Source organism: Oryctolagus cuniculus, chromosome 6 (genome assembly GCF_051225735.1).
Source record: "Oryctolagus cuniculus isolate XC-2025 breed Fujian yellow rabbit chromosome 6, ASM5122573v1, whole genome shotgun sequence".
NCBI classification, from domain to species: domain Eukaryota; kingdom Metazoa; phylum Chordata; class Mammalia; order Lagomorpha; family Leporidae; genus Oryctolagus; species Oryctolagus cuniculus.
Window position 1 is genome coordinate 1,815,100 of NC_142872.1, and position 16,444 is coordinate 1,831,543.

The 16,444-nt window shown below is 46.5% G+C and overlaps 2 protein-coding genes across 2 annotated transcripts; one reads left to right on the forward strand and one right to left on the reverse strand.

Annotated features, from left to right (window-relative positions):
• Nucleotides 1-257: 257 nt before the first annotated feature.
• Nucleotides 258-1,187, reverse strand: LOC149125912 (olfactory receptor 2T27-like). Its single transcript, XM_089334619.1, has one exon. The coding sequence runs from the start codon at nucleotides 1,185-1,187 to the stop codon at nucleotides 258-260; it is 930 nt and encodes a 309-aa protein (XP_089190745.1).
• A 12,536-nt stretch (nucleotides 1,188-13,723) lies between these two features.
• On the forward strand, nucleotides 13,724-14,684 carry LOC100348375 (olfactory receptor 2T29-like). Its single transcript, XM_002724006.4, is given in 2 exon segments — nucleotides 13,724-14,649; nucleotides 14,651-14,684. Coding segments are annotated over 2 exon segments (960 nt in total).
• The last annotated feature ends 1,760 nt before the right edge of the window (nucleotides 14,685-16,444 follow it).

Consider the following 16,444-nt stretch of genomic DNA (forward strand, 5'->3'; position numbering starts at 1 on the left):
ACAGGTGTTACCTGCAACGTCAACACACATTCCCCAAAAGCTAATAAGTAACCACAGTCACCACTACGACTCTCAGAGCAACAGCGCACCGACAAGCAAATGCCAGTGTGTGTGAACGCTGATATGCCCCTGCTCCTGCACCATGTTGTGTTTTCATGTGACAAGAACAGCACCTTAGGATTTGAATTGACCACGGATATGCCTAAGACTGAGGATGGGGCATTTCTGAGAGCGACGGTGGGGAGCGAGGACATTTTTCAGTCACAACACCTTCCCATGCACTTCTTTAGGGCTTCCAACACTTCCTTGTTCCTCAGACTGTAGATGAGGGGGTTCAGCATGGGGGTCACAATGGTGCCAAGCACAGCTCCTATCTGGTCTTGCTTAGGTGTGTGGGAAGAATCTGGTGTCAGGTGGACGAACATGGCCTGACCAAAGAAGAGACTCACCACTGTCAGGTGGGAGCAGCAGGTAGTCAGAGCTTTGTGCCTCCCCTTGGGAGAGTTCATCTTGAGAACAGTGAGGAAGATGAGGATGTAGGAGGCCAGAATGAGGCTAAAGGGGATCAGGAGAAACGTGACCGTTGACACAAATTTCACCATCTCGTAGACTGATGTGTCTATACAAGACATTCTCAATATAGCCAGGATCTCACACAGGTAGTGATTAATCACCCTGGGGCCACAGATAGGAAAACTCATTGGGTACCAAGTGTTGACAAGGGCTCCAAGGGCACCTCCAACCCAGGCTAAGGCAGTCACCTGCAGACAGACCCTGGGCCGCATGAGGACTGCATATCTCAGGGGGCTGCAGACAGCCACGTAACGGTCGTAGGCCATGAAGGTCAGGAGCATGCACTCAGTAAGGCCAAGGGAGAGGAAGAAAAACATCTGAGCAGCACACGCAAAGAAGGAAATGCTCTTACTCCCTGTGCAGTAGTTGGCGACTGTCTTGGGGACTGTGCTGGAGATGAAAATCAAATCAATGACAGACATCTGGCTGAGCAGGAAGTACATGGGGGTGTGGAGGCGGGCGTCCAGGCCAAAGAGCAGGATGAGGACAGAGTTTCCTGCCAAGGCAAGGATGTAGAAGACGAGGAGTAGGATGATGAGGAGGTCAGGGTACCTGAACTCAGGAAAGAATCCCAGAAGGATAAAATCAGCTGAGGTTTGATTGTCCTGGTCCATGGTTTCTCGGAAATTTTCTTATTTGACTGAAAATCTACAAAGAGAATAATATCACAGGGAATGTGGTGCTTCACTGAAGTAGCTTTTGTCTCCTGTCCAGCGTCCTCTTCTCCATCACCCATGGCCCATGGCAAGGCTGTGCAACTGAATATTCCAGTAAAGGAGACATTAATAACAACTTCATAACTAGTACTCAAACAGTATTTTTCACTTTATGTTTCTGTGTGGGAGCAAACTGTTGAAATCTTTACTTAATGTATGCTAAACTGATGTTCTGTATATAAAGAGAATAGAAAATGAATCTTGATGTGAATGGAAGGGGAGGGGGAGTGGGAAAGGGGAGGGTTGCGGGTGGGAGGGATGTTATGGGGTGGAAGCCATTGTAATCCATAAGCTGTACTTTGGAAATTTATATTCATTAAATAAAAGTTTTAAAAAGAAGAAATTCATGTCATTAAATTGGAGCACTGAATACACTTCACTGTTGCCAGCATGTGCATATCCTTCTGACATTAGGCCTTATTTCTCAATAATAAAAAAAAAAAGAACGACTCCATCAAATCAAAGTACCCTTATGAGAAATAACCAAAGGCACATCCTACAGTTGGTATGATCTTGGCGAATTGGTGTTGAGTTCCTTTGACTGACAATAACTTCTAAGTCAACAGTTCTTTCCCTTGAATTCTGGAATTTTCCATGTGCTAGACCCTGGTTCCCTCAAGTCTTGGGTGTTCCTGTTGTGAGGATCCTATTCTGCCTCTACTCCAGAGAGCCTCTGCTGAGAGTCCCTTGAGGCCCTTTCACAGAATGAATTGAAAAATTTTCATTATCAGCCAAATTATGGTAGCTGCTTATTCCATTTCACATACTAAGTCCATAATTTTTCGTATTCAGTTTCTCCATGTAGTCTTAAACTTTGTCTTTGCACTTGAAAAAGCTCCTTAATAACACAAAGCAGTGGTCTTGTCCCTTTGTAAATCTTTCAGTTATTTTTTTATTGCAAATACAGTACAATACAATTTTGTTAAAATATTTTCAGGCATCTAAATGACTTTAAGACTCTGGGTTGGCAGCAGTTCTATCCAAGGCCAATATTAGCACCGTATTCTTCCATACCCCAGGAAAGCCCTAAAATCCCTGCGTTGATTTCCCATGGGTATCTTGACAATGCCCTTCATTGTCTTAAGTCACAGCCATCAGGCACTGCTGTTGTTGACCTAAGGTACTAGAGACCCCTTATTATACCCATGAGCCTTCCTTGATTTGAGATAATGGAGCTGAGACATTGCCTTGTGTCTGACAGTCAGTGGGAAAGCAGAGCTCTCAGTGTCACTCTTGCAGCTGAGAGTCACAATGGGCTTTGGGCAATGTGTTGTCCCAGGAGAATTTACTTCCTCAAGCAATTCAGAGTCCCTGGGTGCCTCTGATCCTGGGCTGCCTTCCTTGGTGGCCTCTCCCTCATGGTGCACCTCTGGCCTGGGCATTTAAATGCAACCCTTAGTAGAAACTTTTCCTGCTCCGGGGAATGAAATGATGGGTGAAATAGCTTTTTAAATAATGGTCCATGGTCTCAACTCTTCTGTGTAAACCAGACCTTGATGTTCACAGCTTACCATCTGGGAGGCTTAGTAACCACTGCAGAGGTGGTGAATTGTGGACAGACAGTGGGAAATAGAGACAAACACAGGGTAACTGAGTCCTCTGTGAGGGCACAGCATTGAGTACCACGTGTGGCATGCACTCGGTGATTAGCTGTTGACTTTCTGTGCCCACATACAAGCTCTTTGCAATGGTTAAATGATCATGCCATAGGAAATTAGGCACCCAAACGTAATACTTTATGTTCAAAATATTATAAAATTTTATGGGAATAGGTGGTAAACCGTGAGTCAGATGCTAATGTTAGAAACAGCACAGTTTTGTCAACATTTGTGAGCTTGTAGATCAATGATCAGACTCGAGTTTCTTATTTGATCTGTAAGATCGCTGTACATTCTTGCAAGTGTGATGGATCAATATTTACTGATAAACACCCTGTACACATAATTTACAAAATTGTGGTCCAGTAGCAAACTATGCAGTCATTCAGATAAGGACTCAGTTTTGACTAAATAGTGCACAGACAGTATAGTAACACAATTCTTACACAACAGTCACTGCCAAAATGTAAGTCTTTTTCCTCAAAAAATCTACACAAGAACCTCAGTTTTTTCTAGAAATAGAAGAAGAGGTAGTTTAACTCTGTGGGAGGGCTCAGCTAACGGTGGTAAGATCCTTTTATTTCTCTCTGGGGAAAGTCACATTTCCTGTCAATAACTCAGCACACTCCACTTTCTCCACTGCATGGGCTCTGCGATGAAGGGTTTCCAGTCCTGGCAGAAGCATTTCCATGTGATTGACAGGAGGCCCACCCTATAGTGAGTGTGCGCTATCACCCTATAGTGAGGGCCCCCACCCACAAGTCTACCCTCGCCATTTAGCCTTCAACACGTCTTCTGGAAGACAGTGTATAAGAAGAGAAGGCTCCTTTGCGTAGGGGTCAGGGCTGTTCTTCTCCTAAACAGGTACAGCCTAGGACAGCATTGCTGTCTCTGCAGTGCCAGATGGTGGAGAGCATGTTAATGAGAGTGATGGCTCCAGCAGCACTAATGACACTGAGAGAACAGACCAAGAGGCAGAGTGCTCTGCAGGCTTCATCCATGGATCCTGGCCTTGGCCTCTGTGAAATCTTGAGGACCCTGAACAGAGAGGGTCACAATGATGTGCCCTCCCCATGCTCCCTGACAGTGCTGAACAAATACAAATCCTGGGCATGGTCTTCAGAGCCAGCCTCTCCCAGGACCCCACTCTCCCTCCTGGTCTCGTGTGTATTTCTCTGCACCACTGCACATTTCCTTACACTGCCTACCTGTTCCACTTCTCAAAGCAAGGCCCCCTGCCACCATGGCCATCTTTGGGGAGTTCGCTGCCCTTTCATTGGTCCACACTTACCTGCTCCTTCTGTTCAATGAGTTCTGCCACAAGCCAGCAGTTAGAGAACTGGAAGAATGGACAAGGAACTTAAAGCCTGGCTAGGAATTGTTGTATGAAGCCGTCAGGCCCCCTGCTCCCTCTTCTCCCTGAAGGCCCTGTTTTTCTGCTACCTGGTGAGCAACAGGTTGTTGAAACTGTCTGCTCATGTCACATGGTGTTCTAGCTTTCATTAGGCAATTTTTGTCTTGAGAAAACTGATTTTCGACATCTCACAGCCGATGCCAAGGATGAACTCCTTTCTGCTCTACTCCCAGTTCAGGTCTGATTTGAACATGGGAGGGCTCCGTGCCCAGTTCTGATCAGAACAGATCCTTCCATAGCCACCACGTGCACAGACCTTGGGAATACTGCAGGGGTGTCTCATGGGAATCCTTCCCCAGGCTTCAATTAGTGTAGACCCAGACATAGCACAGGGAGTTTAGAGACCTCCTCTGAAAAACAGTCACTGCCTAGGGTTATGTTTGCTTGCTGAGTAATTACAGCTACCTTTTAGTGTCTCTATGCATTTAATAGCTAAAGGGCATCAGGCCAGAGGTGCACCATAAGGGAGAGACCCCCAGGGAAGGCAGCCCAGGATCAGAGGCACCCAGGGGCTCTGAATTGCTTGAGGAAGTAAATTCTCCTGGGACAACACATTGCCCAAAGCCCATCGTGACTCTCAGCTGCAAGAGTGACAATCCTCTTGGGAGGCACAAAGCTCTGACTACCTGCTGCTCCCACCTGACAGTGGTGAGTCTCTTCTTTGGTCAGGCCATGTTCGTCCACCTGACACCAGATTCTTCCCACACACCTAAGCAAGACCAGATAGGAGCTGTGCTTGGCACCATTGTGACCCCCATGCTGAACCCCCTCATCTACAGTCTGAGGAACAAGGAAGTGTTGGAAGCCCTAAAGAAGTGCATGGGAAGGTGTTGTGACTGAAAAATGTCCTCGCTCCCCACCGTCGCTCTCAGAAATGCCCCATCCTCAGTCTTAGGCATATCCGTGGTCAATTCAAATCCTAAGGTGCTGTTCTTGTCACATGAAAACACAACATGGTGCAGGAGCAGGGGCATATCAGCGTTCACACACACTGGCATTTGCTTGTCGGTGCGCTGTTGCTCTGAGAGTCGTAGTGGTGACTGTGGTTACTTATTAGCTTTTGGGGAATGTGTGTTGACGTTGCAGGTAACACCTGTGCAGAAATTAATGGTCTCTATCTCTTATTCCAACATCAGTGTATTGGATCACATTGTCAAGAACTGACTTGTGGTGAGTGTGTTTTCCTTGGAGTAAAAGACACCATTTGCAGTGCTTATATCCCATACTGAAGTGTTCTGTTCCTAGTTGTAGCTTCCTACTAACACACAGCTCTGGATGCAGCAGGTGATGGCTCAATCAATTGGCTTCCTGTCACCCAGGGAGATTCAGATGGAATTTCCAGCTCCTGGTTCAGCCTGGCCCTGTCCTGGTCCTTTTGGCACTTTCAGTGGGCCAGTATTTAACCCATAGTATCCACCATTCATGAGCAGGTGGAAACCTCCCTTTTTTCTGTCCAAAGGAGTGGGGAGATGAAGAAAGTGGTGTCATAGGTCAGATACAGTGTCTCCTGTCTCTCTTTTTCCTACAGAAAGAAACCCAGTTAGAGGAAAGAGTGGTAGAAACTTCATGAAGTGAAAACAGACCCAGAGAATTTTGCAGCTAGCAACCCACACCTAGACACAGTTGAGTGTAGAGTGAGGAAACCAGGATTCAGTAGGTATAGAGTGAAGGATCAAGGGCACTGCAGGAGGAAAGTAAGGGATCCAGGATACTGCAGGTATAGAGAACAGGACCCAAGACTGAGCAGGTACAGTATGAAGCAGAAATGGTCCAGCTGGGTATAGAGTACAGGACCCAGGAGAGATCATATGCAGACTCAAGGAGCCATGATAACTGACAGAGGATAAAACTGGTGTAGAATGAAGGACCCAGGATAGAGTAGGTGTAGAGTGCAGGACCCAGGATATATCAGGTCCATACTGAAGGAGCCACGACACATCCAGTTCTGCAGAGTAAGAGACCCAGGAAACAGCTGGTTGTAGAGTGAAGCAAACAGGATACATCAAGTGTAGAGTGCAGGCTGCAGAACAGCAGGTAAAGAGTGAGTGATCCAGAGTACAGCAGGTGTACACGGAGAGACCCAGGAAGCAACTGGTGTAGAATCAAAGACCCATGATACTGCAGGTATAGAATGAGGGACTGAGGATACAGTATGTACAGAATAGTGCATAGACTGAAGGAGCCAGGATACAGCAGGTGTAGAGTTAGTAAGCAGGATGCATTCAGGTGTAGGGTAAGGGACCCAGGACATATCAGGTGTAAAGTGAGTGAACAGGATACAGTAGGTATAGTGTGAGGGGCCCAGGATACAGCAGGTGTAGAGTGAGGATTCAAGGACACAGCAGGTGTAGAGTGAGGGGCCCAGGATTCAGCAGGTGTAGAGTGAGGGGCTCTGGATACAGCAGGTGTAGAGTGAGGGGCCCAGGATACAGCAGGTGTAGAGTGAATGATCAGGATATAGTAGGTGTAAAGTGAGGGAACAGGATACATCATGTGTAGAGTTAGTGACCAGGATACATTCAGGTGTAGAGTGAGGGGCCCAGGTTACAGCAGGCATAGAGTGAGGGGCCCAGGACACAGCAGCTGTAGAGTGAGGGGCCCAGGACACAGCAGATATAGAATAAGGAGCACAGGATACAGCAGGAGTAGAGTGAGGGGCCCTGGACACAGCAAGTGTAGAGTGAGGGGCCCAGGACACAGCAGCTGTAGAGTGAGAGGCCTAGGACACAGCAGATGTAGAATAAGGAGCACAGGATACAGCAGGAGTAGAGTGAGGGACCCAGGATATAGCAGGTATAGAGTGAATGACCAGGATACAGCAGGTGTAGAGTGAATGACCAGGATACATAAGGTGTGGAGTGAGGGGCCCTGAACAAAACAAGTGTAGAGTTAGTGACAAGATACATTCAGGTGTAGGGTGAGGGGCCCAAAACTTAGCAGGTGTAGAGTGAGGGACCATGATACAGCAGGTTCAGAATGAGGGTTCAAGGACACAGCAGGTATAGGGTGAAAGATCCAGGATACAACAGGTCTAGGATGAGGGACCCAGAATATAGACAATGTAGAGAGAATGACCAGGATACAGTAGGTGTCATGAGAGGGGCCCAGGATACAGCAGGTGTAGAGTGAGGGGCTCAGGATACAGCAGGTATAGAGTGAGGGACCCAGGATACAGTAGGTGTAGAGTGAATGACCAGGGTACAGCAGGTGTAGAGTGAGGGGCCCAGGCTACAGCAAGTGTAAAATGAGGTGCCCAGGACACAGCAGGTGTAGAATGAGGGGCCCAGGATACAGCAGGTGTAGAGTGAGGGACCCAGGACACAGCTGGTGTAAAGTGAGGGGCTCAGGACACAGCAGGTGTAGAGGGAGGGACCCAGGATACAGCAGGTGCAGTGTGAGGGACCCAGGATACAGCAGGTGTAGAGTGAGAGGCCCAGGACACAGCAAGTGTAAAGTGAGAGACCCAGGATATAGACATGTCTAGTGAATGATCCAGATATGTCAGGTGTAGATTAAGGGGCTCATAATAGAATCTGTGTTGATTTAAGGATGCAGGACATAGCAGGCTTGAAGTAAGGGATCAAGGAGCTTGGTGTCCACTCTGGAACATGCTGTGTTCACCAGGGTGTTGCCTAGGACTGCTTCCAGGCGGGAGGTGGGCATCCCTGGGACAGATGGCTGGGATCTGTGGCAGCAGGTGAGTGCTCACAGATTTCCCGAGCATCAGAGGACACCAGTGAACTCCACCCAGAAGACTCATCACCAAGCAGTGGACTTGGCTGTGCAGGGTCTCTCTGAAATCCAGGGTCCCTGCTTACGTCAGAAACACCATGTCCCTCTGCACCAACATGAGGTCACTTAGTGTCCCCTAGGCAGCCAGGTGCCATCTGCTGGTGGAGCTCAAGAGAGGCAAGACTTCAGAAGGACACATCCTTTTCCAGAGATGCACAATCAGAGACCATGCTGTCCTGAAATGGAGCTCAGGGACCTTCTTCCTCCCATGGAAGAGTGGCTTGAGTCAGAATGGCCCTCAAGGTGAGCACACCTCTCACCAGTTTCCAGGCAACTGGAAACCATAGGCCACTTCTGGCAAGAAACTTGCAAAGCCACACACTAGTGCAGTGTTCAGCTTTGAGGAGACACACTGAGCTCCTGGTATCACATCCAGCACAACAAAGCCTAACAAGGGCACAGCAGGAAGGGGAGATTTTTTAATAATCTCCCTCATGACTGTACATAGAATAGACCTAAAAGATCAAATGTTTTTCATGTGGTGGAATAGGGTGGCTTATCATGCAAATGTAATCAATACTGTTTCTCCGGGGTCAGTGCTGTGGTGCAGCAGGTTAATCCTCTGCCTGCGGCACCTGCATCCCATATGGGTGCTGGTTTTAGTCCCGGCTGCTCCACTTCTGATCCAGCACTCTGCTGTGGCCTGGGAAAAGCAGAAGATGGCCCAGGTGCTTGGGCTCCTGTACCTGTGTGGGAGACCCGGAAGAAGCTCCTGGCTCCTGGCTTCAGATCCGCCCAGCTCCAGCCGTTGTGGCCATGTTTCTCCATGTACTTGCTATTAATTGGAGAGGAAAAATAGTAATGATAAAGTAGGGAAATGTGTATAACCTTAGCCAGGGAATCAGACTTACCACCCACAGGGAGGGAAATAAGATTCAGCTTCCTCCATCTATGATGCCACTGATGGTGCCTTCCGGTCCAACCACAGAGAGGTAATTTAACCAAGAGGAGAATCCATGAAAACTGAGGATTCCAGAAAGCTGTTGACCCCTATTCCTCAAAAATACCAATGTCATGAAAAGCAAACACTTCCAGCCATTTAATGAAAGGATACTGATCTATGAAGCTAAATGCGGTATAAGATCCTGGGCTGAAATCACTTAACGGGAATAAAACTTATATAAAGGGCAATGTTGAGAATTTAACAAAACTGGAATAGAAATTGCAGATTAGTAAAAGTAACATCACAATTTTTTAATTCTGAAAATGTGTTAGCTGTTACATTGTTATCCTCACGGGCTAGCCTTGCTATTAGGAAATATAAGGATACTCCAAAAAGTTCACGGAAAAAAGAAATTAAAATGGAGGTTTTGGTGAAAACATTTTGAAATCCATGCATAATTTTTCATAATGCATAATTGTAGATTTGAACACACATAACTGTTCTCTCCAAGGGAAGGGTTGCAATTGTGGTGGAATCGATGGTTTAGTGTTAGCCTTCTGAGTGTCCACTCCCATGCAAACACTATGTGCTTCAACGGGAGAGGGTTGATGAGGGTGGGTGGTTACAAAGGCAGCCAAGGGCTGGAGGCAAGGCTGGGACCTGGGATGGAGCAGTGCTGTCACCCAAGGAGCAGGATGGTTACCTGGAGCAACGTGAGGCCCTTCCTGCTGAGCTGGTGAACACTCTGCTCTCCTGGCTGCTGCCGCTCCACCTGCTCTGGTCACAGGTGGTGACCCAGTGACCCCGACACCTAGAACCAAACGTGCTGCGGAAGCTGCCTTCAGGCTGTGGTGGCTGCAGTCTTGAGCATTGCCTACCACTGCCACAGCTGCCAGACACCATCACCACAAGTGAAAAAAAAGACAATTCCTTTCTTCTTCCCACTGTCCAGTGTCCCTCAGAGCCCTGTGGGAGACCACGTGGCAAAGCAGTGAGGACAAGAGAGCGGTTGCTTCCGTCTGCCTTCCTGTCTGGTCCTAATTGCCTGGTACACTCTGTATGGTCAATAAATATTCGTATGTTGAAGGCACAATATGGTTTCTAGAACTTTTTTTTAACTAGGTGATTGCATTATGGTTTTTTCTTTTTTTCTAACTTCTGTTTTTTTTTTTAAATTTTATTTATTTATTTGAAAGGCAGAGTTGCAGAGAGGGAGAGGCAGAGAGAGAGAAAGGTCTTCCATCCACTGGCTTACTTCCCAGTTGGCCATAACAGCCAGAACTGAGCTGATCCAAAGCCAGGATCCTGGAGATTCTTCCAGGTCTCCCATGTGGGTGCAGGACCCCAAGGACTTGGACCATCTTCCACTGCTTTCCCAAGCCAAGGCAGAGAGATGGATAGAAAGTGGAACAGTTAGGCCTTGAGCCAGCATTCATATGGGATGCCTGCATTGCAGGTGGCAGCTTTACCTGCTACACCACAGCACCAGCCCCTGCATTATGGTTTAAAAATTTTCACTGGATAAGTTTGTACTTTCAAGATTTTTAAAAGTCATTTCATGTCAGTATTTAAAATAAAAACAAATACTTTAAATTTAAAATTAAAGTGACATAGATGGCAAACAAGTGACAGAGAGAAGCAGAGTATAATCGGCAACCTTAAGAGCAAAAAAATGATGGCATGGAGGAGAGGTCCTCAGGTTTCAACTTGACCACGATACGGACGAGGTGTCTTTGACACATCAGTTGAATGCTGAGATTCAGATTTGGTACTTGTAAAGATAAGAAGTAAAATAACAGGATCTTGTAAAATCTTCTTGAAGATGAAATGAGGCTATTCACATGCACACATGCATACACACACATGCACATACACACATGCACACGGGGAGTATTTCTGTAAAGTACAGCAGGTGAAGGCCATGTGTTAAGGAACTTGCAGATTTCATCAGTCAGACCTTGTTGGTGATGGTGAGATTAGAGATTACTGCTACAATCAGTTAAGACTCTGAGAAAGTGAAGAAAGACAGGGATCTGTGAGCACCACTGGCTCTTCTAATTGCACTGCTCTCCAAAGCCCCAGAGGTTGCTTATTAACAGAAAACCTTCATCCACTCCTGCAACGGGCACAAACAAGGTGATGTCACTTTCCCACTTCTGTTGTGCATTTAGTCCAGCCTGGCTCCATGAGGCTGCAGATGAGGCTCAAGACACCCTCTAAGTGAGCTCAACCAGATGGGCAGGCAGTGCTGCAGGAGCAAGGTGTTGCCACTCTTGACTTGCTCCGCATTCTGCTGGCTCTTGATGGTGCTTCCTCGTGTATTCCCTATCACCTGTTTTTGTGGAGTAAAAGCCCTTTCTCATCAACAGTTTATTTTTTGTTTGTTTGTTTTTTTAGGGTTTATTTATTTTTTTGAAAGTCAGAGCTACAAGGAGAGAGAAGGAGAAGCAGAGACACAGAGAGAATGGTCCTCCATCTGCTGGTTCACTCCCCAACAGGCAGCAATGGCCAGAACTGAGTCGACCTGAAGCCAAGAGCCAGGAGCATCCTCTGGGTCTCCCACACCTGTGCAGGGGCCCAAGGATTTGGGCCATCTCCTACTGCCCTCCCAGGCCACAGCAGATAGCCTGATTGGAAGTGGAGCAGCTGGATCTCCAACCGTCACCCATATGGGATGTGGGCACCGCAGGTGGCGGATCCACTTGTTTGCTACAGCACTGGGCCCTCCTCAACAGTCTTATAGAGGAATCACTGCAGCACATACATGAGTGCCGGTGATGCCGTGAGTCTCAGATGTGCCAGAGTCCACGCCAAGGCATCAGATTCACTAACAGTGCTGTCTGTGTCACCAGCACTGCAGAACCTGGGGCTGCTATTGTGCTGAACGGAATAATTAGCCCCTGGAATTGGTTATTACAAGAGTTGTTTCTGAAATAAGCTGAATCATAATATGGCTGAGATCTTCCCAGAAAGAGGAACTACTCAAATTTAACATATACTCTGTCAGAAATGAAAAACTTGAGAAGGTTTTCTCTCCTTAAGAGACACTGTGGAAGAAGTTATGATTGATTCTCTTCAGAACAGCCCAATGCATTATGTGTCCATTGCTATTTTTAAATTCATTTTGTATCTATTTAAAAATTCTACCTTTAATGAGTTTATATAATTTTTCCTGAATAGAATGATGGTGGCCTCCTTCAAAGATATGAGTTTCAGTTTGTCCCAGATCTGTCTTTAGCATCTAACATAGAGGCAGGCACGGGGAGGAGGAGCAGCAAGCTGGGGCTGGAGACGTCCCAGGGTGGTTTGGGTTTCCTCTCTGCATCTCTGCTTCCAGGAGTGATGGGCTGTGGCAGGGATGCGGCAGGTGGCATCTGCAGGCACAGAGTGGTGAGTAGCAGGGACCCTCTAAGTGCTGGCTCTTCCCCCAAGACTCAGTGCAAACGGTCACAGCTCCTGTGAAGAACAAGCACTTGGAAAATTCACTGGAAAATGGAATTTAAAGATGGCTTTATTTCGGTGCAAAGCAGTTTTCCAATGCGTGCTTAGTCTTTCACAACACGCATGTTCCAAGAACTTGTAGAGGACCCCTCATATTGGAAAGAAGAGATGCAATTCTCCATACAATTGGGCTTAGCCAGAGTTAAGCTAGTGATAACGTATTTATAAACACTTGTATGTGTTCTGGAAATATGCATTTAAAATTTACATTTACATGGAGTAAGTAAATTCACATATATACATAGACACATATTAACAAACCCAAATTCTTTTTTCAAATGTGTTGTATGCTGTATTTATTTATTTGCAGATATTTTCCCATCTTATTTCTGAAAACAAAATCTTATGTGTCCAAGCAGATACTAAAACTGGAGGCTGCAGTGACGTGTCTCACAAGACAACACACTAACTGTCCTCTCAGGTAGGTTCTGTGGTGTAGACAGGCTGCCATGTAAACAGATGGGGTGTGTGTTAATTACCCATAACCAGCATGATGCTAAGGACTCCCACCACTTAACCTCACTTAATCCTCAGTATACTGAGGTCAGGCATTATGTCTACACCCAGGCAGGGGGTTGGTGGGCTGAGGGCTACCCTGTCCAAGGCTGCCCCTTGTCCCTTGGGTCCTCAGAGTGATTCCAATGTGAGGACTGGCCCAGCTCCTGGTTCCATGAGCCTCACTAGCCACAGTTGCAGAAACTCCCGGGGCTGCCCAGTCCTTTGGACTGAGGAGGCTCCGATGTGGGATGTGGGATCAGGGTTTGCCCGAGATTGTCTCAGTGACTCTGTCAGTCCTTCTTATCTGGAATATATACCTGGGAGATTTTTAGATCCCAGTTCGATCTTTAAACCAGATAGGTTGAATCTTAGTTCAATGGCAAAAACCCTAGGAAAGGGAGTTTGGTTCTGTTTATTCTGTGTTTGTGACAGCACAGGCAGTGGCTCAGCCCACTTTCAGGACCTGCTGGTCACCGACACTGTCTTCTGTTAGCATGCCTGTGACCTAACACTGAGGCAACCTCAGCATAATTCAGGATGCTTCTGGCTCATCATTGTGAGTTGTTACTTTTCTAAAAAGAAACCGTTGAATTACAGGCAGTTTATGTTCTGCAGCTCTACAGGTGTGGAGGAAGTCATCTGGTTAAGTACACTTAGGTTGGTGCCTTCACACCCAGCCATACCCTATGCATTCACTGCAGGGGACTGCATCTCATCAACCCTGAAGCTTTCCCTGGGGTGAGACCTCATGGATAACACCACCTGGATGGCCGCCCACCCAGGGCAGCTGTATTTCATCTTTGTGGGACTCTTCCATCAATCCCAACACCCTGCTCTTCTCTGCATGGTCATTTTTGTGGTTTTCCTGATGGCCTTGTCTGGAAACACTGTGCTCATCCTGCTGATACACTCCAATGCCCACCTTCACACGGCCATGTACTTTTTCATCAGCCAGTTGTCCCTCATGGACACGGTGTACATCTGCGTCACTGTGCCCAGGTTGCTCACGGGCCAGGTCATGGGAATGAACAAGATCTCAGCCCCTGAATGTGGGGTACAGATGTTCCTCTACTTGACTGTAGGTGGTTCAGAATGGTTCCTTCTGGCTGCCATGGCCTACGACCGCTTTGTGGCCATCTGCCATCCTCTCCGGTACCCTGTCCTCATGAACCACAGGGTGTGTCTCCTCCTGGCTTCTGGCTGCTGGTTCCTGGGGTCGGTGGATGGCTTCATGCTCACTCCCATCACCATGACCTTCCCCTTCTGCAGGTCGCATGAGATCCATCACTACTTCTGTGAGGTCCCTGCCGTCATCAAGCTCTCCTGCTCAGACACTTCCCTGTACGAGAGCCTCATGTACCTGTGCTGTGTCCTCATGCTCCTCATCCCTGTGACAATTATTTCAAGCTCTTATTCCTTCATCCTCTTCACCGTCCACAGGATGAACTCAACAGAGGGCAGGAAGAAGGCCTTTGCCACCTGCTCCTCCCATATGACCGTGGTCGTTCTCTTGTACGGGACTGCCATCTATAACTACATGCTCCCCAGCTCCTACCACACCCCCGAGAAGGACATGGCAGTGTCTGTATTTTACACCATAATCACTCCTGTGTTGAACCCTTTAATCTACAGTTTTAGGAACAAAGATGTTACCAGGGCTCTGAGGAAAACGCTGAGTGAGTGCTGTCATGCAGGAAGTAGTTCAGTAGGGAATCGGCACACTAATGGCTTCTTTTCCTTCTCTCCACAAGTGGATGTGTAGCATCCTACTTCTGATGTTATTCCTCTAGATCTTATAGTATCAATTTTCATGTAATTATCACCCATTTTTGAAGAATTGTTTCACTGTTCTGGGCAGCTTTTTATTTATACTCCTTGTGCATTCAAAATTTTCGTATGACTGCATTGTACCAGTGTAGTATTTCCAATCCATTGGGAAGATATTCATATTGTTAGGAAACAAATAATGACCTCTTTAGAAGAGAGATGTCAAGAAATGTGCACCCCGAAAGCAAGACATTCTGGAAAAAAAAAAAAGAAAGATCTATGTGAGTGCGATCCCAGTGGAAAGAACGAGCCATCAAAGGAGGTACCTTTCTCTGAAGGGTGGAGGGAACTTCCACTTTAACTATTACCTTGTCTAAATAAGATCAGAGTTGGCAAACTCAAAATGCTTCCATAGCCTTGGAAACTCATGACAAGAGCCTAGGGTGATTACTGACGCCATAAACAAGGGTGTCAATTGTTAAGTCAACAACAGGAGTCACTGTGCACATACTTCTCATGTAAGATCTCTGTCCTTAATGTGTTGTACAATGTGAATTAATGCTATAACTAGTACTCAAACAGTACTTTATACTTTGTGTTTTTGTGTGGGTGCAAACTGTTGAAATTTTTACTTAGTATATACTAAATTGATCTTCTGTATATATCAAGATAATTGCAAATTGAATCTTGATGTGAATGGAATGGAAGAGGAAGCGGGAGATGGGAGGGTTATGGGTGGGAGGGAAGTTATGGGGGGGGGAAGCTACTGTAATCCAAAAACTGTACTTTGGAAATTTATATTTATTAAATAACAGTTTTAAAAAAAGGCTGGTGCCACGGCTCACTAGGCTAATCCTCTGCCTGCTGCGCCATCACCCAGGGTTCTAGTCCCGGTCAGGGCGCCGGATTCTGTCCCGGTTGCCCCTCTTCCAGTCCAGCTCTCTGCTGTGGCCTGGGAGTGCAGTGGAGAATGGCCCAGGTCCTTGGGCCCTGCACCCGCATGGGAGACCAATGTAAGCACCTGGTTCCTGGCTTCGGATTGGCACAGCCCACTGGCCACAATGCGCAGCTGCAGTGGCCACTTGGGGGGTGACATATCTTACTACATTTGCAGCCTTTTCTTTTTAATTTGTGTTCATGACACAGAGAGCGGAGCCTACCTGCATTTTGGGTATGCTCTTCCTCAGCTGGAGTTTTCAGAATATGAAACTTCCTTTGAGGTGCCTCAGAGGCACTTGAAACCTAACAAAGGGTGTAAGCACTCTTATTACTGAAGACCCGCAGCTTTCTATGTTTAATCCAAACTTAATGTCACCTCCGTGTGGTTAAAAATGTTAAAATATTTCTCAAATTTATCTTTCTATGTACACACCAGCAAGGCAATTTTCCTAAGAGAAAATATGTATAAAATATCTCACATAGATATAGGTGTTGATTATTATGTTTTGAAAATGTGGAATCAGAATATTGCCTATATCCAATTGAGTTTTCAAAAGGGACTTGGATATTGAATATCAACTTTTTTTTATTTATATAAGGTGAACAAATTTCATGTATTTCATATATACAGATATATGGGCATAGTGATATTTCCCACCCTACCCTTCCTCCCACCCATGACCCCACACTCCATCCTTCCTCTCTTATTCTTTCTATTTTTGCAATGACATACTTTCAGTTTATTTTATAATCATAAGATTAA